The 24,677-nt window shown below is 36.4% G+C and overlaps 1 protein-coding gene across 6 annotated transcripts in view; it reads left to right on the top strand.

The window, feature by feature from the left end:
* dip2ba (DIP2 acetate--CoA ligase B (putative)a) overlaps window positions 1-23,826 on the top strand; it is an 86,292-nt gene extending 62,466 nt beyond the window's left edge. For 2 of the 6 annotated variants that reach the window (XM_087305459.1, XM_087305461.1), the window contains exons 9-39: window positions 9-100; window positions 180-290; window positions 378-501; window positions 584-693; window positions 780-882; window positions 2,905-2,969; window positions 3,068-3,161; window positions 3,263-3,382; window positions 3,455-3,569; window positions 3,671-3,810; window positions 4,303-4,439; window positions 5,047-5,127; window positions 5,565-5,692; window positions 5,779-5,893; window positions 6,088-6,289; window positions 7,584-7,696; window positions 8,037-8,060; window positions 10,689-10,769; window positions 10,852-10,975; window positions 12,609-12,730; window positions 13,227-13,338; window positions 13,425-13,534; window positions 15,463-15,593; window positions 15,722-15,890; window positions 18,416-18,586; window positions 18,671-18,732; window positions 18,819-18,876; window positions 20,608-20,682; window positions 20,788-20,962; window positions 21,242-21,365; window positions 22,198-23,826. In XM_087305459.1, coding sequence (XP_087161585.1) covers window positions 9-100; window positions 180-290; window positions 378-501; window positions 584-693; window positions 780-882; window positions 2,905-2,969; window positions 3,068-3,161; window positions 3,263-3,382; window positions 3,455-3,569; window positions 3,671-3,810; window positions 4,303-4,439; window positions 5,047-5,127; window positions 5,565-5,692; window positions 5,779-5,893; window positions 6,088-6,289; window positions 7,584-7,696; window positions 8,037-8,060; window positions 10,689-10,769; window positions 10,852-10,975; window positions 12,609-12,730; window positions 13,227-13,338; window positions 13,425-13,534; window positions 15,463-15,593; window positions 15,722-15,890; window positions 18,416-18,586; window positions 18,671-18,732; window positions 18,819-18,876; window positions 20,608-20,682; window positions 20,788-20,962; window positions 21,242-21,365; window positions 22,198-22,450 — 3,641 coding nt within the window. In that variant the 3' untranslated portion in view covers window positions 22,451-23,826. 6 annotated transcript variants of the gene reach the window in all.
* The last annotated feature ends 851 nt before the right edge of the window (window positions 23,827-24,677 follow it).

Here is a 24,677-nt window from a genome sequence, read left to right as displayed (position 1 = left end):
CTCTGCAGGTAAACTCTGGAGTCGCAGTCTGAAGTTGGCGTACACACTGTTAAACAAACTTGGTACCAAAAATGAACCAGTCCTGAAACCTGGAGATCGAGTAAGATTCTAACACTATACTTTGGTACACACTGCAATCCCATACTTCTCCATGTTTTATTCTTTACATTTCTCTTTAGGTGGCGTTAGTTTATCCCAACAGTGACCCTGGGATGTTCTGGGTGGCCTTTTATGGGTGCCTTCTTGCTGAGGTCATTCCTGTCCCAATAGAGGTGCCATTATCTCGAAAGGTATGGTAAAGGTTAAGTTATGGTGGACAACTCTTAAAACATGACATTGACTAATATAACGTTCGCTGTTGGTAATTTGATTTTTAGGATGCAGGGAGTCAGCAGATAGGCTTCCTGTTGGGTAGCTGTGGTGTTGGTCTGGCGCTGACAAGTGAAGTCTGTCTAAAGGGACTTCCAAAGACCCCGAATGGAGAAATAATGCAATTTAAAGGTTTGTTTCATGTTGCTTTTCTTATTTGGATTGTCATTGAAGCTTTAGGATGCCAGATTAACATGTTTTTTGTTGTTGACAGGATGGCCTCGTCTCAAGTGGGTGGTCACTGATACCAAGTATCTCACCAAACCATCCAAGGACTGGCAGCCGCACATACCTACTGCAAACACTGACACCGCTTACATAGAGGTGAGTGTAGGCTGGAGAACACAACAGTTTTTAAGTGACTGAATGCTGTCAGTGTATTCAATTCTCTTGTGTGTGTGTGTTTTCAGTATAAGGCCTCTAAGGAGGGTACGGTGATGGGAGTGGCTGTGTCGAAAATCTCCGTGCTGACACACTGCCAGGCTCTAACTCAGGCCTGTAATTACTGTGAAGGTGAGCGCTACAGATCAGTAAACACATTTAGATATCCCTGTCATCTCAGCAGCACAACACTCAGTGACTCTTGAATGCTCCATAATTAAGCATTAATTAATTTATAGCCTGTGGTTGGTCATAGATTTTTATTGGATTTATAGGATTATTACATTATATTTTTTTCTTCATATTTAATTATCATATTGTAAAATATTTTGAAATTAAATTATTTTGTGTTGTATTTGATATTCAAATCTCTGTTGTTAATTTTGTTTATCTGAATCTGTTGACTGTCTTATCTAAGTTTGAGTTAACATTTATTTATTATTTGATATTTAACATATTAACTCTATATTTTAATGTTTTTCATAAACGTGATGGTAAGGGTAGTCATGTTCTTAAAGGGCCATGAAACCCCCGTCTCAGCAGGGTGTTTTCTCACCTCTAGTTTAAAAAAAGTCAGGTAAGTGGGTGAGTCCAGCTTTGTTTAGGTGGGAGTGGTGAAAGAGGGAAGGGTTTGCATGAAAAGCGGAGTTTCAGTACGAGCATGCGCTGATTTTTACAGATGCAAAACAAACACAGACGCAGGAGAGTAAGACAGTGACTATGTTTACATGGACATCAGTAATCCCGTTATTTGCCAAATCATTAATTTGTTGACTTTAACTGCAGTTTGGCACTTTCACATTTTTAATTCAGGAACATTTCATGATATTGAAAGCGATGAATTGGAAGAGTGTTGTTTTAATGGAATGTTTGATTCCGCACGCCGTATGAGGTAAAAAAAAAGTGTTTTTCTGTAACTTAGATGCACTTGGTTGGTGCAGAGAATGTCGTCAGAAAGCCGTGTGTGTGTATAGACTATTCTGTCACAAAATAGTTTGATTAAGGTGTTTACATTTGGAGAGCAGCATTTACAGCGGATCTGTACTGTAAACTTGGTAACTAAATCATTTTGACTAAGGTATGTCTTTAAAAACTGAAAGATTATTGCTGATGATACTAACTACCTTGGCCTTTGACTGAATAAAAATAAACAAAGAACATTGATCACATACTTACCAAATTCATAGAGAAAGAACAATCAACCAAGTCTTTTTTAAAAGAAGGCGAGTAGTATTTCCGGATTTCACCATTTCCAGATGCGAAAAGTTCTCGGGTAAAACATATTTTTGTTGCGTGTCAGTAGACCACTGTAATCCACATTTGAGTTCAGCTGGGCTCTCATAGCGGTGAAATGAAAACAAAACCTTTATTGCAGCATATTTAAAAACGCAACCCTGTCGACTCATGTCTCCGAACAATTCTTCTTTTTCAACTTGTTTTACTTACTGTTGGCAACACAATGCGGTGTCTCTCTGTCATCTGAACACTGTAACAGGTAAAAGGAGTCTTTGAAGCTATCATGCTTATTAATGAAGTTGCACCTCATACGCAAAAGAGCTCGCTGATTTTTTTCAAACCAAGTCTTTCTCTTAAATTAATAATGAAAACTCAAAGACTTGACGTTGTACTCGCCGGTACAAACATCCAGTCTCCTCGCTGGAACTTACACAAGGATTTCATTGCCGTGACATAGCTTCAAAATTTCTTTTCAAGCCGGAAGAACAAATTTGCTCGAAATAACGCAAAAACAACCAATATACACTTTTTTTGTGAAATATATGTGTCCTAATGGTGTTTTTAGCTATGTAGGACATATAGATGATTGTCAACATCTCAAAAAATGTGTTTTAGTGTTTCGTGACCCTTTAAGATTTTAAATTGGATTTTATATTTTCGGTTCCATTTTACCTTTCTGTTTTTGTCTTAATGGATTTGTTTTTGTTTTTGGTCACTTAAATAATTAAGCTCAAAACATATTCTTCTTAATCTTCTCATCTAAGATTTATATATTTACTTCAGCATTGTTTCAGTTCTAAATTGTTGTGTTTTGGTTAACATTAAGTACACAGAAAATACTTAATATGTATTAAATGCAGCTTAAATGCAGTTTGTTTTACATAAGTGTTGATGTTTTTATTTCTTTTATTATGTTAGGAGAAACACTGGTTAATGTCCTGGATTTCAAAAAGGACTCTGGGCTTTGGCATGGAGTTCTAACAGTGAGTGTGATTCTTTTCCCCAAATAAGTTTTTTTCTTGTTCCTTGTTTCCTTCATTACAATTTGTTTTAATCTCTTTGTGTCTGTGTGTTCTTACAGAGTGTTATGAACAGAATCCACACTATTAGTGTGCCATACGCTGTCATGAAAGCTTGTCCACTGTCTTGGGTGCAAAGAGTTCATGTTCATAAGGGTAATCATCCACAACATCTGTGCACATTAAGTGGCTCAAAAGGTTATGCTTCATTATCAAAATACCGTGAAGCTCATTCATATAAATGTGTGTACACACAGCTCGTGTTGCTTTGGTGAAGTGTAGAGACCTGCACTGGGCAATGATGGCTCACAGAGATCAGAAGGACACCAATCTGTCTTCCCTGCGCATGCTGATCGTAGCCGATGGAGCCAATCCATGTGAGTAAACAAGCCATGGGAAAGAGATTGCTGTAATTCAGTGCAAATAAATAATCCCTATTTCTGTCTCAGGGTCTGTTTCTTCATGTGACGCCTTCCTGAACGTGTTTCAGTCGCATGGGCTGAAACCCGAGATGATCTGCCCCTGTGCTTCCTCTCCTGAGGCCATGACAGTGGCCATCCGCAGGTACCTGCATGTAATCTTCTGGAGATGTGCAGTTTTTTATTGCACACTTAAGTCTGTAGATGTGTTTTTCCCCCTATAAAGTTGTCTCTCTGTGTGTTTAGGCCTGGTGCTCCCGGCACTCCACTTCCTGCCAGGGCCATTCTGTCAATGGCAGGACTCAGTCACGGGGTGATTCGGGTCAACACGGAGGATAAGAACTCTGCCCTCACTGTGCAAGATGTAGGACATGTCATGCCTGGAGGTGAGACTGTCCAACTGTTTGAACATTTCACTGTAGATTATATGATTGTGTTGTGAACTGTTGCCAAGCTTTAAAGCAGCTGCTCTCTTGGAACATACTGCTGTGTGTTGGCAACAAATTAACATGTGATGCATACAAACAAATTAGTTTGTTTTGGTGGATTAAACACAAAATATAAAACAAATAAATACACCAGTGCATAATGTGTGTCAAGAGTTATAATGTGTGTCAAGATATTAAGAAAATTAATCTGTAGTTTTTTTCATAAACTGTTTCTCCTCACTGTAAGTATCAATGCTGTAATGCATGAAAGATAATCTAAATATTGTTTAATTTTTTATTAATTATATGATTATATAGGCAGAGAAATGTCTTAAATGCATTGTTGTATTTTTGTCTTCAGTAAATGGTTTAGCATTTTAGTTGGTTAACATTAGGAATTTGGAAAAGCTAGCATTTAAAGCAGTTCCCTCTTTTCTTTCTGCATCACAGCTCTGATGTGTATTGTGAAGCCTGATGGGCCGCCAATGCTCTGTAAGACTGATGAAATCGGAGAGATTGTGTTGAACTCACGTGCCGGAGGCACCATGTACTACGGCCTGCCTGGGGTGACCAAAAACACTTTTGAGGTACTGATAAAACACATGGGAGTGAATGTATCTGATAGCAATGCACCAAATACACAAGAGCTAAGTTCGAAATGGCACACTATACACTGTGAACTTATGCACTTACACACTCAACAGCATAGTATATATGTAGCGTCATCCCAAATGGAACACTAATGTTTTTTTACTAAGTGGAAATTCAAAACGTTTCCCTGATGATGTTTGATGGTTGCCAAATTAGTTAAATAAATGACCAAAGTATCAAATAATACCTGCCATAACAACATTGATTATCGGGAGCTGGTATAATCACTCTTTAAGGAGAATTTTTCTTTCACAATTCAAAATATAATAATTCAACATCAGTGCCAGAAAGCTCTGCCTCTTCCGCTACGTGAGCAAATCAGCGGCTGTTGAGTGTGTGAAGTGTCCAACATACCTCACTTCTTTTTTTTCGGTTGAATAAGTGCATTATTGGGGTAATTAAAGTGCACTTATTATTTTTAGAGTTTTCAGTGTGATCGCACTACTTCACTATTTGTACTACAAAATGGTGTAGAATAGTGCATAAATATGTGATTTGGGATGTACCTACAATCACTCAAATCTCTGATCTGATTGGCCACAGGTGATTCCTGTAAACTCAGGTGGTACCCCGATAGGAGACGTTCCCTTCACACGCACTGGACTTTTGGGCTTTGTGGGTCCGGTAAGTAGAAATACAGTACCATTATGTGTATATATACATATTTTAAATGTATTTGTAATATCATATATTTTAAATGTATTTATTTTTATATATTATTTTAAAGTTTAGGTTCAGAAAGATTCTTTGGCAGAAATTAATAATTTAATTATAGAAAATCATATATTTTTTCCAAAACAATAAGTCCTGTATCTTGAGCATCAGGTCAGCATGTTAGTAGGATTTCTGAAGGGTCATGTGACACAGAAGACTGTCATAATAAATATAGAAAATGTTGCTGGATTTACATGTATTGGTCAAATATTCTCCTTTAATGAAAGAGAGAGAGAGACACCTGTACATAGAATAACAAGTCTGACCCCGCAATTTTCACAGTTAAATAAAGTATGAACAAAGCCTCTTTCTATTTGCCTCTGTGTCACAATAATTTGTACCCTCAGGGAAGTTTGGTGTTTGTGGTGGGAAAGATCGAGGGTCTGCTTAGTGTCAGTGGTCGCAGACACAATGCAGATGACCTGGTGGCCACAGCACTGGCAGTGGAGCCAGTCAAAACCGTTTACAGAGGAAGGTACGAACAAAACATATCGAAATTACAGGTGTTTAGACCGTTTTGGTAATGTGATGCGGTTCTGAGAGTGTCTGTCATGTATGCAGGATTGCCGTGTTCTCTGTTACTGTGTTCTATGATGAGCGGGTAGTGATTGTTGCAGAGCAGAGGCCTGACGCCAATGAAGAGGACAGTTTTCAGTGGATGAGCAGAGTCTTGCAGGTAACACACAAGCCTTCTTAAAACTTCATTTGTGTAAAGTAAAGTAGGTCATTGATATAAATGGACCTCAGCTCACTGGCTTCATCTAATGAAGCAAATAACAATGATAAATTCACAATATCCAATGATTCTACACTTTCATAATAATAAGTGTCATAACTCTTCTCTCTTTTTTTTTGACTGTGTTCCTATAGGCTATAGACAGTATCCACCAGGTGGGCTTGTATTGTTTGGCGCTGGTGCCTGCAAATACATTACCCAAAACTCCACTGGGTGGTATTCATGTGTCTGAGACCAAACATCATTTCCTGGAGGGATCTCTGCATCCCTGCAACATTCTGATGTGCCCTCATACTTGTGTCACAAACCTTCCAAAACCCAGACAAAAGCAGCCAGGTACTCTAAAAATAAATACATTTTTAAAAACATAAGTACATACAGTTGAAGTCAAAATTATTAGTCATCCTGTGATTTTTATTTTTATTTTTCAAATATTTCCCAAAAGATGTTTAACAAAGTAAATAATTTTTTACAGTATGTCTGATAATAATTTTTCCTCTAGAGAAAGTCTTATTTGTTTTATTTTGGCTAGAATAAAAGCAGTTTTTAATTTTCAAATTAAGTTTTACTGAAGGTCAAAATTATGAGGCCCTTTAAGCTATAGTTTTTTTTATGTCACCAGAACAAACCACTTTTATACAATGATTTGCTTAACTACCTCAACTTCTCTAGTTAACCTAATTAACCTAGTGAAGCCTTTAAATGCCTGTAAGCTGAATAATATTGTCCTGGAAAATATCTAGTAAAATATTATGTACTGTCATCATGGCAAAGATAAAATAAATATGTTATTGTAAATGAGTTACTGAAACTATTATGTTTACAATTCTGTTGAAAAAAAAAATACACAAAAGCATGCACATCACTTTAAATGGGTGCTCAGCCAAACAGATAAATTATATATAAAATTATAAATAAACTGTATATATAATTAAATATAATTTTTTTCTTCATTTTGTGATGTATTATTGGGATTTGTTTGTTTTTGTATTTCATTTTTGTTTTTGTACATGGTTTTAAATATGTAGGTTGTATAATTTTTGAAGGTGTATTTTTCTATTTTTTGTTGTGAGATAATGGATGAGATCTTGTGGTCCAGAAGTGTATAAAAAAAGAGCAACATACTATGATGAACACTGATAATGAGCCGTGTGCTCGAAACATTACACGCCTTGTATCAGCCTTTTTTGGAGTTTTGAATATATAGAATATACAGGGGGCTTATAATTGAGGAGGACTTCAGTTGTATATTATAGCACCTCTTCAGTTTTTATAGATTGATTTTTTTTTAACTTTTCTTTTCATTCATTTATTTTTATTTTATATATATATATATATATATATATATATATATATATATATATATATATATATATATATATATATATATATATATATATTATTCAATATAGCTTTAAAAATCATATTTTTTACGGTTGGGTTTATTAAAAAATACATAAGTTCTATTTTTTATTTAAATATTTTTTTTTGTTGTATATTTAATAGACTATTTTTTTCATTGAGCTTTTTTTAATGTTAAATTATACTGTATTATGCATGTGTAAAACCCCTTAAATTACCCTTGTGTTATTGATATTTGATGTAAAAATAAGCTTGCTTTGCCTTCCAGTGGGAGTCGGTCCAGCTTCCATCATGGTAGGCAACCTGGTAGCAGGAAAGAGGATTGCACAGGCTAGTGGGAGAGATCTTGGGCTAATTGATGACCAGGAGCAATCCAGAAAGGTCAGTCAAAAAACTGAGGATTAGAAAATCCACTGTTAATCCCTAAACCCCATCCTAGGGACATAAAATTTTCAGCTACCTCAACAATGCCAATTAATCACTATAAGAGTTATAGAATAATCCATAATTGTACCATAATACACAGCTTCTCATTATTTTGCAGTCATTCCTCTAGTTTCTAGGTACCTCAGTGACTAGGATTTCCACCTTGAGATCTGGTTTAAATGATTAGTGTCTTTACAAATAGAGTTAAAAGAGAACTGAGGATGAAGAGAGTTTTTCTCATGTCCTCTAAGCTTGTGCTCTGGTCTGTCTTTCTCTCTCGTGCTCGGGCCTCTAGCTCTGTGTGTGGCCCACTAACATGGTAAGCCTGAATGCCAGCAACCCTCTGCTGTTTGTGTGCGCTGAGCTTCAAAAACCCTATTGCTACAATTCACATCATCAACAATTATCATCACGTCAGGGCCTTACATTTACAATATAGAAAAAGGATAGATTTGGATTTTTCATCAACATGAAAACAAAATTAACCTGTTAGACAGAATGGACTAATGATTTAGTTTCTTTTAATTGTGATATTATATCCTACATTAGCTGTGTAGCAGCTTACAGTCAGTTTAAAAGTCCAATCTGAAAAGAAATGCAGCTTCTGATAACCTCAGTTACAATAAAATGGCTCAAATTTCAGTCAGTTTAAGAAAGGTGGCATAAACCTTTTTCAATTAGACATGTGAACACTTGATTACACTGAATTCCAAATGCAGCTTTTCTGTATATTCAATGATGTAGAAATGGCTTCAATAATTCATTGTCTTTTAAAGGGATAGTTCACCCTAAATTAAAATTCTGTCATCATTTGCTCATCCTCCACCTTGTTTCAAACATGTTTGAGTTTCTTTCTTTGGTTGAACACCATCAAAAAAAGAGATATGTCCTGTTGCAGTCCCACATACGTTTTAGCACACACAATCCAGGACACACGATCTAGGCAGGGGCGAACCATATGTGGTTAATGACGGATGAGTCTATTTTTTCTTGTCTAACGACTACTAACTCCTTAGGAGCATTATCGCCAGCTACTGTTTTTCACCAATATGGTGATCGAGACCACCCGTGACTGAACAGTTTAGGGTTTTCCATTTCAGTCATTATTTCATTATTATATCTTAATGATCATTTTAACATCTGTGCATTTTTGGAGTTTCAGTTACTCATTATCATGTAAAAAAAAAAAATTAGTTAAAACGGTAATGATTATTATTTAAGCAAATAAATACTATTCAATCGCTGGAGTAAAATATTTATATGGTGTTAGACATTCATTAAATGTAAAAAAACATGTTTATTGCATATAAAGGTGTATTCTCACCTGTACATATTAACTTGCCTTTATTTTGTAAATAAATTGAATCCTTTATAGAAATTAAACCTGTCCATTTTAGATCATTTATAGTTTTAGCCTATATAGGCTATTAAATGATACTTTATTTATTTATTTAAACTTTATTAAATTAAATTACAACTTGCATTTTACTATTTGTTTTGGTGAATTACAGTTTATTGAGAACTACCCTAATCAAAGAACATTTAACTGAGCTCTGTGAAAAGTTTTGTAATCACAATTGTCCAAGACGCAGCACTGTATTAGATTTTAGCAAATATTAACAAAAGGTGGAGAAAACACCTCCACCTTCCACGGAGAAATAGCCACCCGCTGCATTGAGTCCACCGCCTTTAGAACTGGCCACTACTGAGAATAAAGCTCGCCTGCCCCCTAATGGTAATGTAATTCCTCATTCAGAGAATTTCTATGAGTGCTGGGGCTAACCATGTTTAAAGGCCCCATCTTTATCTCTAAAAAATGTTTCAGCAAATCCAGCAAAATCTGCTATACTCACTCTCAGATAAATAGGGATTGATCATTAGAGCCAGACAGAATCTGCGGACATTTTTAGCTCTTTCTGCGCAGAATTTTGTAAAAAAGGATATATATAAATAAATAAAAAAGCTTTTTAAAATTGTATTTAATGTTTGCTATGCAAATCCATTAGTTCCACTTATTTGGTAAACAAAGCAAGTGTCTCATATAGTGTATCTACTAAAAGACAGAAAATATTACTTTACAAACTGTATTGTAAATAAATCATATGAACAATTTTATATTAGTCAATAATACTACTAAAATTTATTTAAAAATTGAATAAATTTAAGTTTACACAAATAAATAAATTGACTCGATCGGCTGAAAATCTGCATATTTCTGCACGATGTGGGTCCTGTCTCGATCAATATATATATTAATGACAAGGTCATAGAAGATGTTAATAACAATAAAATCTGTTGTAACCACATATAGTTCGCCCCTGCCTAGATCCCATGTCCTGAATTGTGTGTGCTAAAACATGTGTGGGTCCGTAGGACTGCAGCTGGACATTATTGGAAAAAAAGAGCCATTGACTTCCATTGTAGAAACAAAAAATATTCTGGATGTTAGTTGCTGCTTTTTTCTACATTCTTCAGAGTATCTTGTGTTGTGCTCAACTGAATAAAGAAATGAATAAAGGTCTAGAACCTCAAAGGGGTGATTAAATGGTGTGGATATTTTTATTTTTGGGTGAACTACCCCTTTAACACTCTTGTATGATGACTTATTTTCGTGTGGATTTTAAAATTAATCTTACAAGTATCAATATATATTTACCTTAACTGTACATTGTGTAAGTAGTAGGCACACACACTTCTAATGCTGCATGGTGTGGTCTTTATTGCTACTTGCATGAGTCCTGCTGCTACAGTATGTGTGTGAGAGAGCTATGTTGATATGCCATCAATCCTTAATATCATAAACCTTAGACCTTTTTATTTGCTGGCTTAGTAATGCTGTTTGCTCCAATAGTGCTATAAGTTAAGCTGATTTTATATTAATGAGTCATGTTAAAACCCATAATGCAGTTTGAATGGAGGTGTTAAGACCTGTTTTCTTGTCTTACAGCATCAGTTCCTGTCTGAAGCCCTGCAGTGGCGAGCGCAGACTGACCCTGATCATGTTCTCTACATGCTGCTGAATGCAAAGGTGATGAGCAAGTGTACCTCATCAAATTGATCATTTAGACAAGCTGTTCTGTACTGAGAGGTTTTCTCTATTTGTCCTGCAGGGTGTAGCAGTGAGCACGGCCACGTGTTCACAACTGCACAAGAGAGCAGAGAAGATCACAGCGGCCTTGTTGGAAAGAGGAGGAATTAACACTGGAGACAACGTAGTACTGCTTTATCCTCCTGGTAATGGCGTCTAAAACAAATTGTACTGATTTGTTGCCCTCACTTGGTGTTATATTAACATTGTAATCAATTCCTTTTGAAATGACAAGGTTTTGTCCACACAGAAAAAAAGCTTGTTAAATAGCAGTAAATGTTAATGCAGGATATTGAGATTTGCTTCGCTGCCCCTTTGTTTGGCATCACTGTGATCCCAGTGATTGATATGTGCAAATGATAACTAGAATTTTAAATGATAACTTTCTGGCCCACTTACAATGCTCAGCATATAAAAGTACACCCACCCCTCACTAATCTATCTTTTATATTCATATTTTTAACAGGAAGCTATACAATATCATATTTGTACTTATACATTAAATTAGTCAGCACTGAAGCCAAATCTGGAGCTTATCTAACAAAATAATTTACAATGATGATCCAAAAACTAGTACACCCAAATTTATGTTATAGAAGAATTTTAAATACGAATTTAAAAAAAGAGGAAAAAGCAAAAACACTGAAAAATTTAGTTGAAATTTTGTAAATTGTATTATCTTTTTTAAAATTTCTAAATGTGTTTGGTGACTAAAATATTATTTTAACAAATATATGTTTAATAAATCTGTTTTGTTTATATGCATCAAAATACATTGCCTATATTCGCTGAGATACAAATATTCAGTTTTGAAAATGGGGTGTACCCAATTATGCTGAGCATATTTGTTAAGCTTATATTGAGTCCAAACCTAACAGGAAGGTTATAACACATCTACACAGTGTGTGTTTTAGAGTTCTTGTTGGATGTTTTTTTTAATATGGGTAAACTATGCATTTATTTTATTTTTTTTTGCAATGTTATAGTGTTTTTTCCATTAGTTATTTAAAATATTATATCAAAATTACATCCACTAGTCATTTAAGTTTTTTTGTTTGCCATAAAAAAGAAATAAAATTATTTTTGGAAGCGATTGGAGAGGGAATTGTGTGATGTGCTATACCAGTAAATGTGGTGTAATTAAAAAAAAAAACCTTTATTTGGAAGGTGCGAAATATTTACAGTAAAGAAATAAAAAAAAACTTAAAAATGAAGGAAAACAGCAACAATGTGCTCACTGAATATACCACAAGTATTCACTAAGCTGCTTGTATGAGTCAGCATTAAGACTGCCTGCTAAAAGCCAAGAAGCCTTTTATAGACTAAAGCCCCACCTACAGGCTATACCATGCTAATCTACAGAAATACAAAGTTAGTTTTAATTAAACTAAATAAACTTATAAACACTCAAAACAGCAATAGCAATATTTTTCAAACCGAAAATACAATAATCATACACAAAATGAGAGCACAAAAGCCTGTAAGTGTGTTTTAAAGTCCAAGTTTAAAAGTCAACAGGTACTTAATACTAATGAACTGATTTTTATCGAGGTTTGTTAACCATACAGTTTTGTTTCCTGTTAAATGGACATAAAAAGAATACAGTGGAAAATTAATGAGATTAGAAGATGTAAAAAAAAAAAGTCATATAGGCGGGGATTTACATGAGTGTGAGCAAATTTGCAGAATTATCATTTTTGGGTGAAATATCCTCTTTCAAACTCCTAAAAATAGCAGCATAAATTACCACATGACATGTTTGTTTCTTCTTCCCTGCAGGCATAGATCTAATCGCCTCCTTTTATGGCTGTCTGTATGCTGGCTGTATTCCAGTCACTGTCAGGCCTCCTCATCCACAGAATCTCTCTGCAACTCTCCCCACTGTCCGAATGATCATAGATGTGAGTCTGATCATTTGATTTGTATGAAATACAAGCTGACATCTCAAACAGAGTTTTAAGACATTTCAAGACTAGATTTGATCAAGTGATTTTTACACAATGTTTTACTGGACATGCAAGATTAACCTATGTTTTTTTGCTCAAAGATGAAGACCCCACTCAGTGTTTGTACTGCACAACTTCCCTTTCTGTAAAACACAATTGTACCAGACTGTCCTGCTTTTAATGATTCTAGTAGACTTTTTATGAAATGAAGAACAATTTTTAACAAAGTGACACCAGCAAAATTATTTTTTTTAATTTTTATCATGTATTATGATTCATTTGTTTGTTGTTTTAAATTGTATGTTTATTCTTGAAATTGCCATGAAAGTAGTCTTGCTTGCTGACATGGCATTAGATAAAAAAATACATTACATGACTCCGCATTTGATGTCATCCATTAATGAATGTATAAATTGTAGCGTATTAATCTAAGAAACCGTGTCTGCATCAGGTGAGCAAAGCAGCCTGTATCCTCACAACGCAGACCCTGATGAAGACATTGAGGTCTAAAGAAGCGGCAGCCAGTGTGAATGTGAAGACGTGGCCAAATATCATTGACACGGGTAAAAAAAATTGCAACATTTTATATGACTTCTATGCCAGTTGAACAAAATTAATAGTCCTGACTTGACTGATCTTGTGTGTGCAGATGATCTTCCAAGGAAACGGCCTGCAAGCATCTATAAACCACCCACCGCAGAAATGTTGGCCTATCTGGACTTCAGTGTGTCCACAACAGGCATGCTGACTGGAGTTAAGGCAAGTCTTGTGTCCTTTCCTCAATTAGACTAAAGGCCCAGATATACTTGAAGAATGGATTGTTAACACATAATTTAGAACAAAAACAAACCAAAATGAAGTTTTATTTGGGCAGTTTCTGCAGAAGTTCACTCTGGCTAGTAAACACCTTTAAACTAACATTGATTCACCTTACCTTCTTTGACATAGACATCATCTCCAGTTTATATATTCGAGGTCAGACAAGGGTAAAAACATGAACACAACTTGTAATTGTTACTGAAAGTGAACTGAAACTGTAAACTTCCTTGCCATGAGGTAATTTATTGTATAAAGTGGTCTCAACAGAGTGTTATTGTTGGCTTTAGGTTTATTTTGTTAGTAAGAGAAAATCGTAGCAAATGTATTTTTATATTTACAACATCATTCTCTGCAATATGGGGAGTGATCAGATGTTCTCTAATGGTGTACTGCTGAAATGTTATATCAAACATTATTTTACTTCTGAGGGAAGTAGAATAAACTTTGCTTTGAGTATATCAGGGTATTACAGTGTTTGCATTTCAATAACTAATAAAATCTTCAGCTTTTTGTTTTGCTTTTGGCAAGAGCAAGTATGTTGGATGTTTGTCTTATTAGTTTACACATTAACGTGAAGCAAAACTTTTCAAAGTTGGCTCAAAATGATCAATTCTTAAATGTAAAATGTGAATGTTAGAGTGGCTGACTGTAGTATTGGTTACCTAGTAACCAACAGTAAACAAGGCAAGCCTAATGCAGACAGCTGGTTAGCCCTTAGCTTTGTTTCCATCCACATATTTTTATGCGTATTTTGGATATGCGCATAAAAAACAGTTGATGGAAACGCCATGATGCGCATAAATTTTTAAAATTTGTAGCATAATTGAGTCGGATAAACGTTTTATTCGATGAGTAAAGATACACGTAATCTATGATGGAAACACTTTTACCAAACAAATTCTACGATGCGCATTAAAGTCAAGTGATTTCTGCTGTAAGAATTCATGCAGTGATAAAAATGTGTGTGAATGGACTAACTAGCAGGCTGAGCACATTGTAAAACATCTAAAATGTTGTTTTGGTCATTCTAAAATGCTTTAACTATTTCAGTATTAGAGCTATTATATTAATTACCTCCAGACTCGAGAGTGTCTGTGCCCATGCCTTCAAAAGCCACCACTTGTTCATTGCATGTTGCCATTTGTCTTCTGGGGCGCAAGTCATTTATTAAATGAAGAAAAGATTCACACAGCTCTTCCTACCGCAGCAAATTCAGTTTTTACTGTTGATATTTGGCGCCAGTTAATCAGGAGGTGATGATTTTTTTTAAACTTGTTTGATGGAAACACTGCTTTATTCGCATGTCTTATTTGCGATATTTCAGTTTTGCGCATAAATTCGCATCTTTGGATGGTAACATAGCTACAGTGGTAATTTTCCCTGCAACAGAGTTTATGACTGTGGTCATTAAAAATCCCATGGCATTTCTCATAAAAGAGTAGAGATATAATCCCAGTGTCCTGGCTAAATTCCTTGCATGGGCCCTTAACCATCATGGCCTCCCAATCATCCCCATTCACCTAATTGGCTCTATCACTGTCTCTCCACTCCACCTATAGCTAGTGTGTGGTGAGCGCACTGACGCTGCTGTCCTGTGGCTGCCGTCGCATCATCCAAGTGGATGCTGCACACTGGTGGTGGTGTGGAGAGACCCCCATGATGACTATGAAAGGCTTTGGGTGTATGGCCATACAAAATAAATGCGCTATATAAATACACATTACATTACAATCAGCAAATGCTTTTCCATTTCTCATTTTCTCACTTCTCATGCAATAGTTTTAAAATGCACATTAACACAGGGTGATGGAAACCCAGCTCTTTTGCGTAATGCCATCCTAACCAGCTTGTTTTTGTGCTTCATTCAGATGTCTCACTCAGCGGTCAATGCTCTGTGTCGATCCATCAAGCTGCAGTGTGAGCTTTACTCCTCCAGACAGATCGCCATCTGCATGGACCCCTACTGTGGCCTGGGCTTCGTGTTGTGGTGTCTGTCGAGGTAGTACAACATTTTACAGACATAATGCAATAAATCACGTTTATCCTAGGTTCAACTGTGACTGCACCTGGTGAGGAAATAATGCCATGCATGGAAATCATTTTCACATCTGTTTTGTTTGTGTCTAGTGTTTATTCAGGTCACCAGTCAATCCTGATTCCTCCCATGGAGCTGGAGACGTCTCTGCCGCTGTGGCTGAGCACTCTGAGTCAGTATAAGATCAGAGACACCTTCTGTTCATACTCTGTCATGGAGCTGTGCACCAAGGGTCTTGGCACACAGACTGAAGCTCTAAAGGTGAGTCGGCTGGATATAGACACATCACTGTTCTGACGTCTGGGGGTGGTACGATATGCTTTTATAATCACTAAGGCTGCATTTATATAAAAAGAAATACAGTAAAATAGCAATATTGTAAAACATTAGTATAAAAAGTTGCTGCAGTCTTAGAATCCTATGGTTTTCCACTGCTTTCCATGTTGTTCCTGGTGCTTTTTTAGTACCACCTCAGGTGAGGGTCCAAGCCATAACCTTAACAAAACGTGACAAACAGCAAGGAAAATTAATATTGAACACATCAAGTTTTTTGGAGCTTTTGACATGGAATTGAACCAAATACAAACAAATATCAAACAAAACTAAAGAAATGAGTTGTGTGTTATAACAATGAAATGACACAAAGAGAAAGTACTAAACTACTGAAACACTTTTAATACTTTATATAAAAGGCTTTTTTTTGGTGGCGGCAGCTTAAAGATGCCTCTCATATGTAGAATAAAGTCACATGAATTGCTCAAGTGTATGTGTTTCACAGACTTAAACAGAGTTTTAAAATCTTGATGGTTCTGTGGGTCTCATCTATCAAATCAGATCTTTAATTTGTATTTTCTATTGGATTTAAGTCGGGTGATTGGCTGGGCACTCTACAGCTTGATTTTCTTTCTCTGAAAGCATTTGAGAGTGTCCTTGGCTGTGTTTTGGGTCATTGTCTTGCTGAAATGTCCACCCTGGTTTTATCTTAGCAACGTAGATGTTGGAGTGAATCAGCGAATATTAATTTACAATGATGAAGGGCAGAGGGTTGCTGAATAACTACTAAGAGATTTCAGCTGCAGCTGAGCTTTCCACACCTCCCTTTCTTCATATGTTCAATAATTTTCCCTACGTCATCTCATTTTATTAGACATAAGTTTTTTTTTTTAAACTAATTCGTTTTGTTTTCTTTGCATATATATATTTCTTAGGTTTTTACCAACATCCAGGTAAAACAACAACAAATTATTGTCAACAGCATTTTTAGAAATTTGTTTTCTCAGAAAAATATTGATGTGTTCAATACTTATTTTCACCGCTGTATATACACACCTATAATCACTGATTGATCAGAGTGATTTGGTACTGATTGCCAGTACCAATGTTATTGGATTTGCAACACTGAATCTGCTATATTTAAATAGACAGCAGCAGACACTGCTTTATTGTTGGTTCACATGGCTAAACAGTTTTATACCACTGCAAGAAAAAAACATTGTGGTCAGAAGAAGAGGTCCAGATGTTCCTCTGATTGGTACCTGAAGAGCTGATTCAGCAAAAGCTGGATGGGATGACCTGGAATGAAAGGCTGTTTCTAAATTACAAGGAAGCAGAGAACTGGCTCGTGTTCTTGTAAAGACCGGTCTTGCCAAGCTACATCGGCAGAACACGAGGAGACGTACTCAGGAGACCGTGAGAACAGAGAACCTGTCCTCTGAGAAATGAGATGCAGTGTTCTTCCTGGTGGTCACATGACCTTCACACATTTTAACGGAAAATTATTTACACATTACAGGATCATACAACAATTCAATATTTTCCCCCCTTTTTAATTTATATAGCATGTACAAAAACCTTACAAATATATGTTGCACAATACAAATAAAACAGGTTTTACTATGAATTTCAGCAAATAAACACCCTCAATGCGTTTATGCCTTTATTAAGATTTTCATTGTATTGTTTACTTTCACAGTCCTATTTAGGGAAATTCCTAAGATAAATGAGTTATATCCCTGAACTTTAATAATAAATCTTTATAAAATGCTGCATTTTCCCACCTCCTTTATTCAGTCGCAATGACTTCTGAGACTTCTAGAGCGAGTTCGGTGCTCAAATGTGCATCAGTACATCCTTGATACCAAGAACATATCCGGGAACTTTCACGAGTCCTCAGTTCTTGAGTTTTGGAACAGAACTTTGGCGGTTGATGATGACGTTACACGAGGGCACAAGATTGCTGAAGAACGCATATTGAGAAAAGCCAAAAAGTTTTTCTGGAAGTCATGGCAGTGGAGGTGGTACAACCATATCATCCATGACAATAATCCATGATGATTTACTTGTGTCTCAGAGTATGAACTTAACAGGAGCTTTCAGGATCTTAACAGGAGCTTTTTTCTCATGTATTCCAACTCAGAGATGTTTTTTTATATGCAAACCTCCAAAATGATGTGGATGAAGACATAGATGCTTACTAAATATTAAACACAAGTACTGTGCACTTTTAAAGTAAATTTAGGGTGCTTTTGTATCATTTGTGAGGCATAAAAATATTTCTCTAAATATTTCTATATATATTACTGCAATTGAACAAACACCAAATTTTTCACATTCCTCTTATTGTATCCAAGAAGAAAGTCAGTCACATGTTGATGATGACAGTTGGCTAAGTAAATAATGAAAGTTTTTATTTTTACAAACCCGGTAATCCACAGTAAAACGTCTTTCAAAAAAGATGTCAAGGTAAAGCAAGTGTGTATAAAAGCTGATGAGAGATGTGTATGCAGGCGCGCAATGTGAACCTGTCGTGTGTGCGGAGCTGTGTGGTCATAGCTGAAGAAAGGCCTCGACTTGCCCTCACACAGTCCTTCTCCAAGCTCTTCAAAGATCTGGGCCTTTCTCCACGTGCAGTCAGCACCGCTTTTGGCTCCAGAGTCAACCTGGCCATCTGTCTACAGGTTAGAGCAAAAAATACACATAACGTCAGCTGTGTCATAACACCAGCAGAGCCTCATTTTGATGACTGTCTCCTTTCCTCTCAGGGCACTGCTGGTCCAGACCCGTCCACTGTTTATGTAGACATGAAGTCCCTCCGTCATGACAGGTATGTACTGGTGATGACATGAAGGCAGTCTGTCCAGTGTGTGCCTACATTCTGACATTGTCCTTGTTTTTTTTCTCTGTGTTTAGAGTCAGGCTGGTGGAGAGAGGAGCTCCTCAGAGTCTGCCGCTGATGGAGTCTGGGACTGTAAGTTCTGCTCTGAGTTATCTTTAGTACTAGGCAGGTTAATTAAAATATGGTGTACTTGGAATGTAGTCTATTAGATTACTTTATGTAATCAAAAAACTAATACTTTTACTTTTTATTTTTGATTCTATAATGTTGTTATATATATATATATATATATATATATATATATATATATATATATATATATATATATATATATTAGGTAGGTAATATAAAAAGTAACAAATCATTGTTAATGTTATCTAAATATAGACATTTTTTGTGGATATTTACATATAATATGTACATATAATAACACGTATAGCAAATAAAACACAATAAAAGCAGATTAATTGTAATGATTTACTAGTACCATTTTATATTTGAATTCAGAAAAATTGTTAGTCTACCAGTAGCTTTAAATGAAACTGCTCACAAACATAAAATTGTATTTTCATGTCCCTCACTCTACAACAAATCCTTTTAATTTAACAGTATTCAGAACAGAAAAAGGAATGAAAATAAGTATTTAAAAAAAAAAAAAGTGGTGATTATTATTAAAAGGCCATGAAACACCCAAATGTTTTCATACCTCTAGTTTGAAAAAAGTCAGGAAAGTGGCTTTGATTAGATGGGAGTGTCAGGTGGCGAAAGAGGGATGGGTTTGCATGAAAAGGGGAGTTTCAGTAAATCACACAGATGGAAGGGAGAAAGACGATGATTTGGAGAGCAGGATTTACAGCGGATCTGAGAGCTGTATGGAAGTGTCAGGTTTTCAGTCTATAATATTGTAGTGATATTACTGCACACTCTGTAACAAAATTTTGACTAAGGTATGTCTTTAAAATCTGAAAGAGTTCTGCTGACGATATTAACTAAGTTTGCCATCTGGAGAAACTTAAGCAATGAGCTTTGATCACACACTTACCAAATCCGTAGAGACAAGACAAAAGAAACAAACTGGAACCACAATTTTTTTTTTAAAGAAGACGAGTGGCAAATCCGGATTCTACCATCTCCAGATGCGAAAAGTTCTTGAGTAAAAAATGTTCCTTGCAAACATATTTTTGTCGCATGTTAGCAGACCACTGTAATCCACACTTGTGGGTAAACACAAAAGCGGTGCTCTCATTGCGGGGAAATAGAAACAAAACCTTTGTTGTGGCACATTTATAAACGCAACACTGATGTTCCTCTTCCTAATGAAGGTGCATCTCATTCACAATAGAGCATGCTGATTGGTTCGAATCAAGCCTTTCTCATGAATTAATGAACAGATGTGCTGAAAACTCAATGATGTCGCTTTGTACCGGCCGGTACAGACAAACAGACAATCTCCACGCTGGAATTTACACAATGGATCTCATTGCCATGACGCAGCTTCAAAATTTCTTTTTGAACCGAAAAGAACTAATTAGCTCAAAATAACGTAAAAACAACCAATTTACACTTTTAGCTAAATATATGTGTCCTAATAATGTTTTTAGCAAAGTGGGACATAAACATGCCTGTTAACATCTCAAAAAATGTGTTTAGGTGTGTTTCGTGACCCTTTAACGTCTAGCCGAACTCAAATAATGTCATCAAACTATTTTAAGTGAGTCTTCATGTGAGAAATTATACAAGAAAAATCATGTTACAGCTACATTTCAGATGCTACAAAAATTGTGACCTATTACTGGAAAATTCCTGACCAGCACTGTTCATCTTGCATGGTGGTTATATATTATCTTCTGTGCTTTACCTCAGATGCTTCCTGGAGTGAGAGTTATCATTGTGAACCCAGAGACTAAAGGACCACTAGGAGACTCTCATCTAGGAGAGGTGAACAATTACATTTGGATTATTACAGAACTACAATTTATTTTTAAGGATGTAAACCTGTGTAACTGTTACTCATCTCTGTTGCTCTTTGCATTTTCCTCTCAGATCTGGGTGAACAGTCCTCATAACGCCAGTGGTTATTATACGATCTATGGTGAGGAGAGCCTGCAGGCAGACCACTTCAACACTCGGCTGAGCTTCGGGGACACTGAAACGCTCTGGGCCAGAACTGGATATCTGGGATTTGTCAAGAGGACTGAGCTGCTGGACGCCAGTGGAGGTGATTGCTAAATCTTTTATGCTAAATGGCAGTGAGAACGTATGATAAAAATTTGTTCAATTCAATTAAACTGCATACATACAGTGCATCTAAATTGAGCTCAGGTACATTCTGCTTCGACTGATCATTCTTGAAATGTTTCAGCAGCTTATTTAGAGTTCACCTGTGGTAAATTCAGTTGATTGGACCTGATTTGAAAAGGCATACACCTGTCTATATAAGGTGTTGACTACCCAGGGTTGACAGTGCTCACTTTTCTTTTCCATTTTCCTCAACCAGATCGCCATGATGCTCTGTTCGTGGTGGGTTCCCTCGATGAAACACTGGAGTTGCGAGGTTTGCGTTATCATCCCATTGACATCGAGACTTCTGTGTCTCGGGCACATCGAAGCATCGCTGAGAGGTAGAATCTGCAAAAACACTTCCACTTCCTATCTGTATCTGCCTGTTAAGTGTGACGTTACGCAAAGTGGCTTCCAGGTCCAAGCGATCTATCAAAACTGTATAAAGAGAATCAACAAATTTAAATTACAAAAAGGAATGTATTACGTTCAAAAATCACGATCGCAGTATATATATATATATCCATGCCTAAAATCTGATAGCCAGAAAGTGATTTTTATAAATTGTTAAAATATTGATGTCTGTGTTGCAGCATGTCTGTAGACTGTTGTGTTCACCATGAGTTTATATTAAATTCACTCTAATATGTGATATGACTATAAACTGGTCAAAAACTAATATTTCCTCAATTCAAATGAGCAGCTTGGACCCGGAAACAGTATTCCATGTCGCGACTTAACAAGCGGATATCCACTATTTCACTATTGTGCCGAACCATTACTGCAATGTGTGTACATGACACTGCTACATTTATTTTTGCTGGTGGTTTTCCATATATGGTCAGGTGGAAGTGCAGTATTTATTTATTTATTTATTTATTTATTTATTTTGTCATTCAAAAAAGTAAACATAAGAAAAAAAATCTGAAATTGTGATCGTCCATATAACTTTACATTACAATTATGTTACCAAGGCAATGACTGGCGCATTTGTATTACATTCCAAAGAGTTCTGTTATCAGCATCATTGTGTGAAATGAAACCGTTTCCATGTTAATTGATGCTGAATGGAACGGCAAACAGAATCATTCGGCTCAATAGTGGAAAAACATCTTATGTGTCAGTATGTGATCTACCTATAATTCATGTCTCTAAATGCACTCCATCTTCCAGTGCCGTCTTTACGTGGACCAATCTTCTGGTGGTGGTGGTGGAGCTCAGTGGCTCTGAACAGGAAGCTCTGGATCTGGTTCCTCTGGTCACCAACGTAGTGCTAAAAGAGCATCATCTTATAGTTGGTGTGGTGGTGATCGTAGACCCCGGCGTCATTCCCATCAACTCAAGAGGAGAGAAACAGCGAATGCACCTACGCGACTCCTTCCTTGCTGACCAGCTGGACCCCATCTATGTGGCGTACAACATGTGATAGCTGACGACAAGTGCTTAAAGCTCAACGCGGCACCCAAAGACACGACTCTTCCTCCAGACTGCCCCTGCGCTGAGCCTTGTACATATTTGTATGTTCTCTTTAATGTGATTGTTGCCTGATCGACCAATGGCGGTCACGAGGCTCAAGCCATCCGACCTTCTCTGGAGCTTCCAAGAGGGTGGTGCTGTTCTTCGAAAACACATTTCTGCCCTTTAAAACAGGTGAAAGCCGCATTTTCGCCACTTTCAGATAGGCCTCTTCCATTGAAGCAGCGCTTGTGCTCTTGCGGTGAGACCTGAGGGACTTTTCTGCGCACTTTATCTCACGGGCTCACAAGAGAGTCCTTCGATTTGCATTCTGGAAGCGCTAACTTAGATATCAACAACAGTATCACCAGCAAAACAAACATATCTTCTTTTACTCAAAACTGCTAGTCATTTTAACAATTTTTAAAATGGATGCACCACATTTTAATGCATAAAGGTTTTTTTTTGTACTCGCGTTTTCAACTGTAATGCACAACAGTAGTGAACTGGAGTGAGGAGGTTGGTGAAACTCCTTGCTGAAAGCACAGGAATTTTAACAATACATTCGTATGCAATGCATTAAACATGACCGAAACGTTTCAAAACGAGGACAGTTCCATGCCTTATTTTTTAATCGTTCCTGATTGTCTGAACGGACTGGAATGATGACCAGATAAAAAAAAAACGGTGTTTGTGTGTAGACTATATATTGTAGTGTCTCACTGGTGTTACAAATGGACCTCTTTATTCGGTCCTCCAAAAAAACTTGACTGATCTTTCATACTTGATGGCAATTCTCAGCATCGAGATCATGATGCTTAAACAATACATATTTTTACACATTACAGCGTCACACAAAACTGATCATTTTTATGTTTTCTGTTTCTTTCAAGACTTGCTAATATTGACGAACCATGATGTTGCTGCAAATCTGTGTGAACGGCTCTTCTGGAGAGTTTGAATGTGCAAGAGAGAGAGAGAGAGAGAGAGAGACAGACAGAGCAAATGAGGTAGAAAGCAAGTGTTTTAACCAAGGCTTTTTGATATGTGGACAAAGAATGTGAGCTCAGAGAGGAGTTAATTTTCTATCCTAATTAAATGACAATAACTTTTATTAGCACCTAACATGTTTCTTTCAGAATGGCCTTAGATATCAAAATAATCTTTCTTCCTGCAGATTGTTTACATGTGAATTTCTGCGCAGCTCTTTTCTTTAACAAATGCACACATTCTCATAACGTTTTTTTCCTTTTGTATTTTTAATTCTTTTCTTAATTGTCAAAATATTCAGTGTGTCGGTGCAAAATTTATAAAGTTTTATGTTAATTAAATTTATTGTCATCACAATCTTTTTACTGTCTTTATTACAGCAATCTATGTGTAGATATGAAACATTTACTGTATATCAAGGGTGCCCAAACTCAGTCCCGGAGGGCTGGTGTACTGCATAGTTTAGCTCTAATTTCTTTCAACACACCTGTCTGGAAGTTTCCTGTATAAAGCTTTTTACTTTGTTGCTGCATGGAGAGTGCCATAGTGACCAGCGCTTTTAGGTAGGATGCTTAGAACTTCCGTTAAGAAATTTCATCAGCCAGAGCAGCAATTCTTAATTGGGTGTCAATACTCTTATGGAGTGTTTTTGAGATGCAAAACTTTAATTTTAAAAGAAAGGTGTGTTAAAGCTGTTAGCTTCTGTCAGATGCGGTTCAAGTGGGAGAGAAAAGCGTTCCACTAATGTGGTGTCTGCTATCAGATCAGATGCTGAAATACAGCTTCAGTGTTCCTGACTTGTCAGCTGTTATGATGTGGCTTTTCTATTCAAACACACACACACACACACACACAGACAATACCTCACTGCATTATAAAGAGCTAACCATATTACTCGCATGAAACTAGGTAAGCCATGCAATTTCCAGAAATAACTAATAAAAGTGATTGATACTCTGCTGGCTGATTTGCATGTGGATTCTAATCGAGGGCAGTACCGTTTCATTTAGTTAGTGTTTGTTGTGTAGTATGTACAATGGTATGTGTTTTTCTGTCATTTCAAAATGCCACTTTATCAATGTGTCAGTGGAACAGTTAGTTACAGGCTACGCATGTCAAACATTTTGGTGAATTACATTTGTTTGGGTTGAAAGAAAGAGAAGATGTTGACTTTAGCGATGACAAGGCCTCATTTAAACAGTACAAGA

Source organism: Danio rerio, chromosome 23 (genome assembly GCF_052040795.2).
Source record: "Danio rerio strain M-AB ecotype USA chromosome 23, GRCz13ab, whole genome shotgun sequence".
NCBI lineage: Eukaryota > Metazoa > Chordata > Actinopteri > Cypriniformes > Danionidae > Danio > Danio rerio.
Note: the sequence above shows the minus strand (reverse complement) of the source record. Positions and strands in the feature narration are given on the sequence as shown.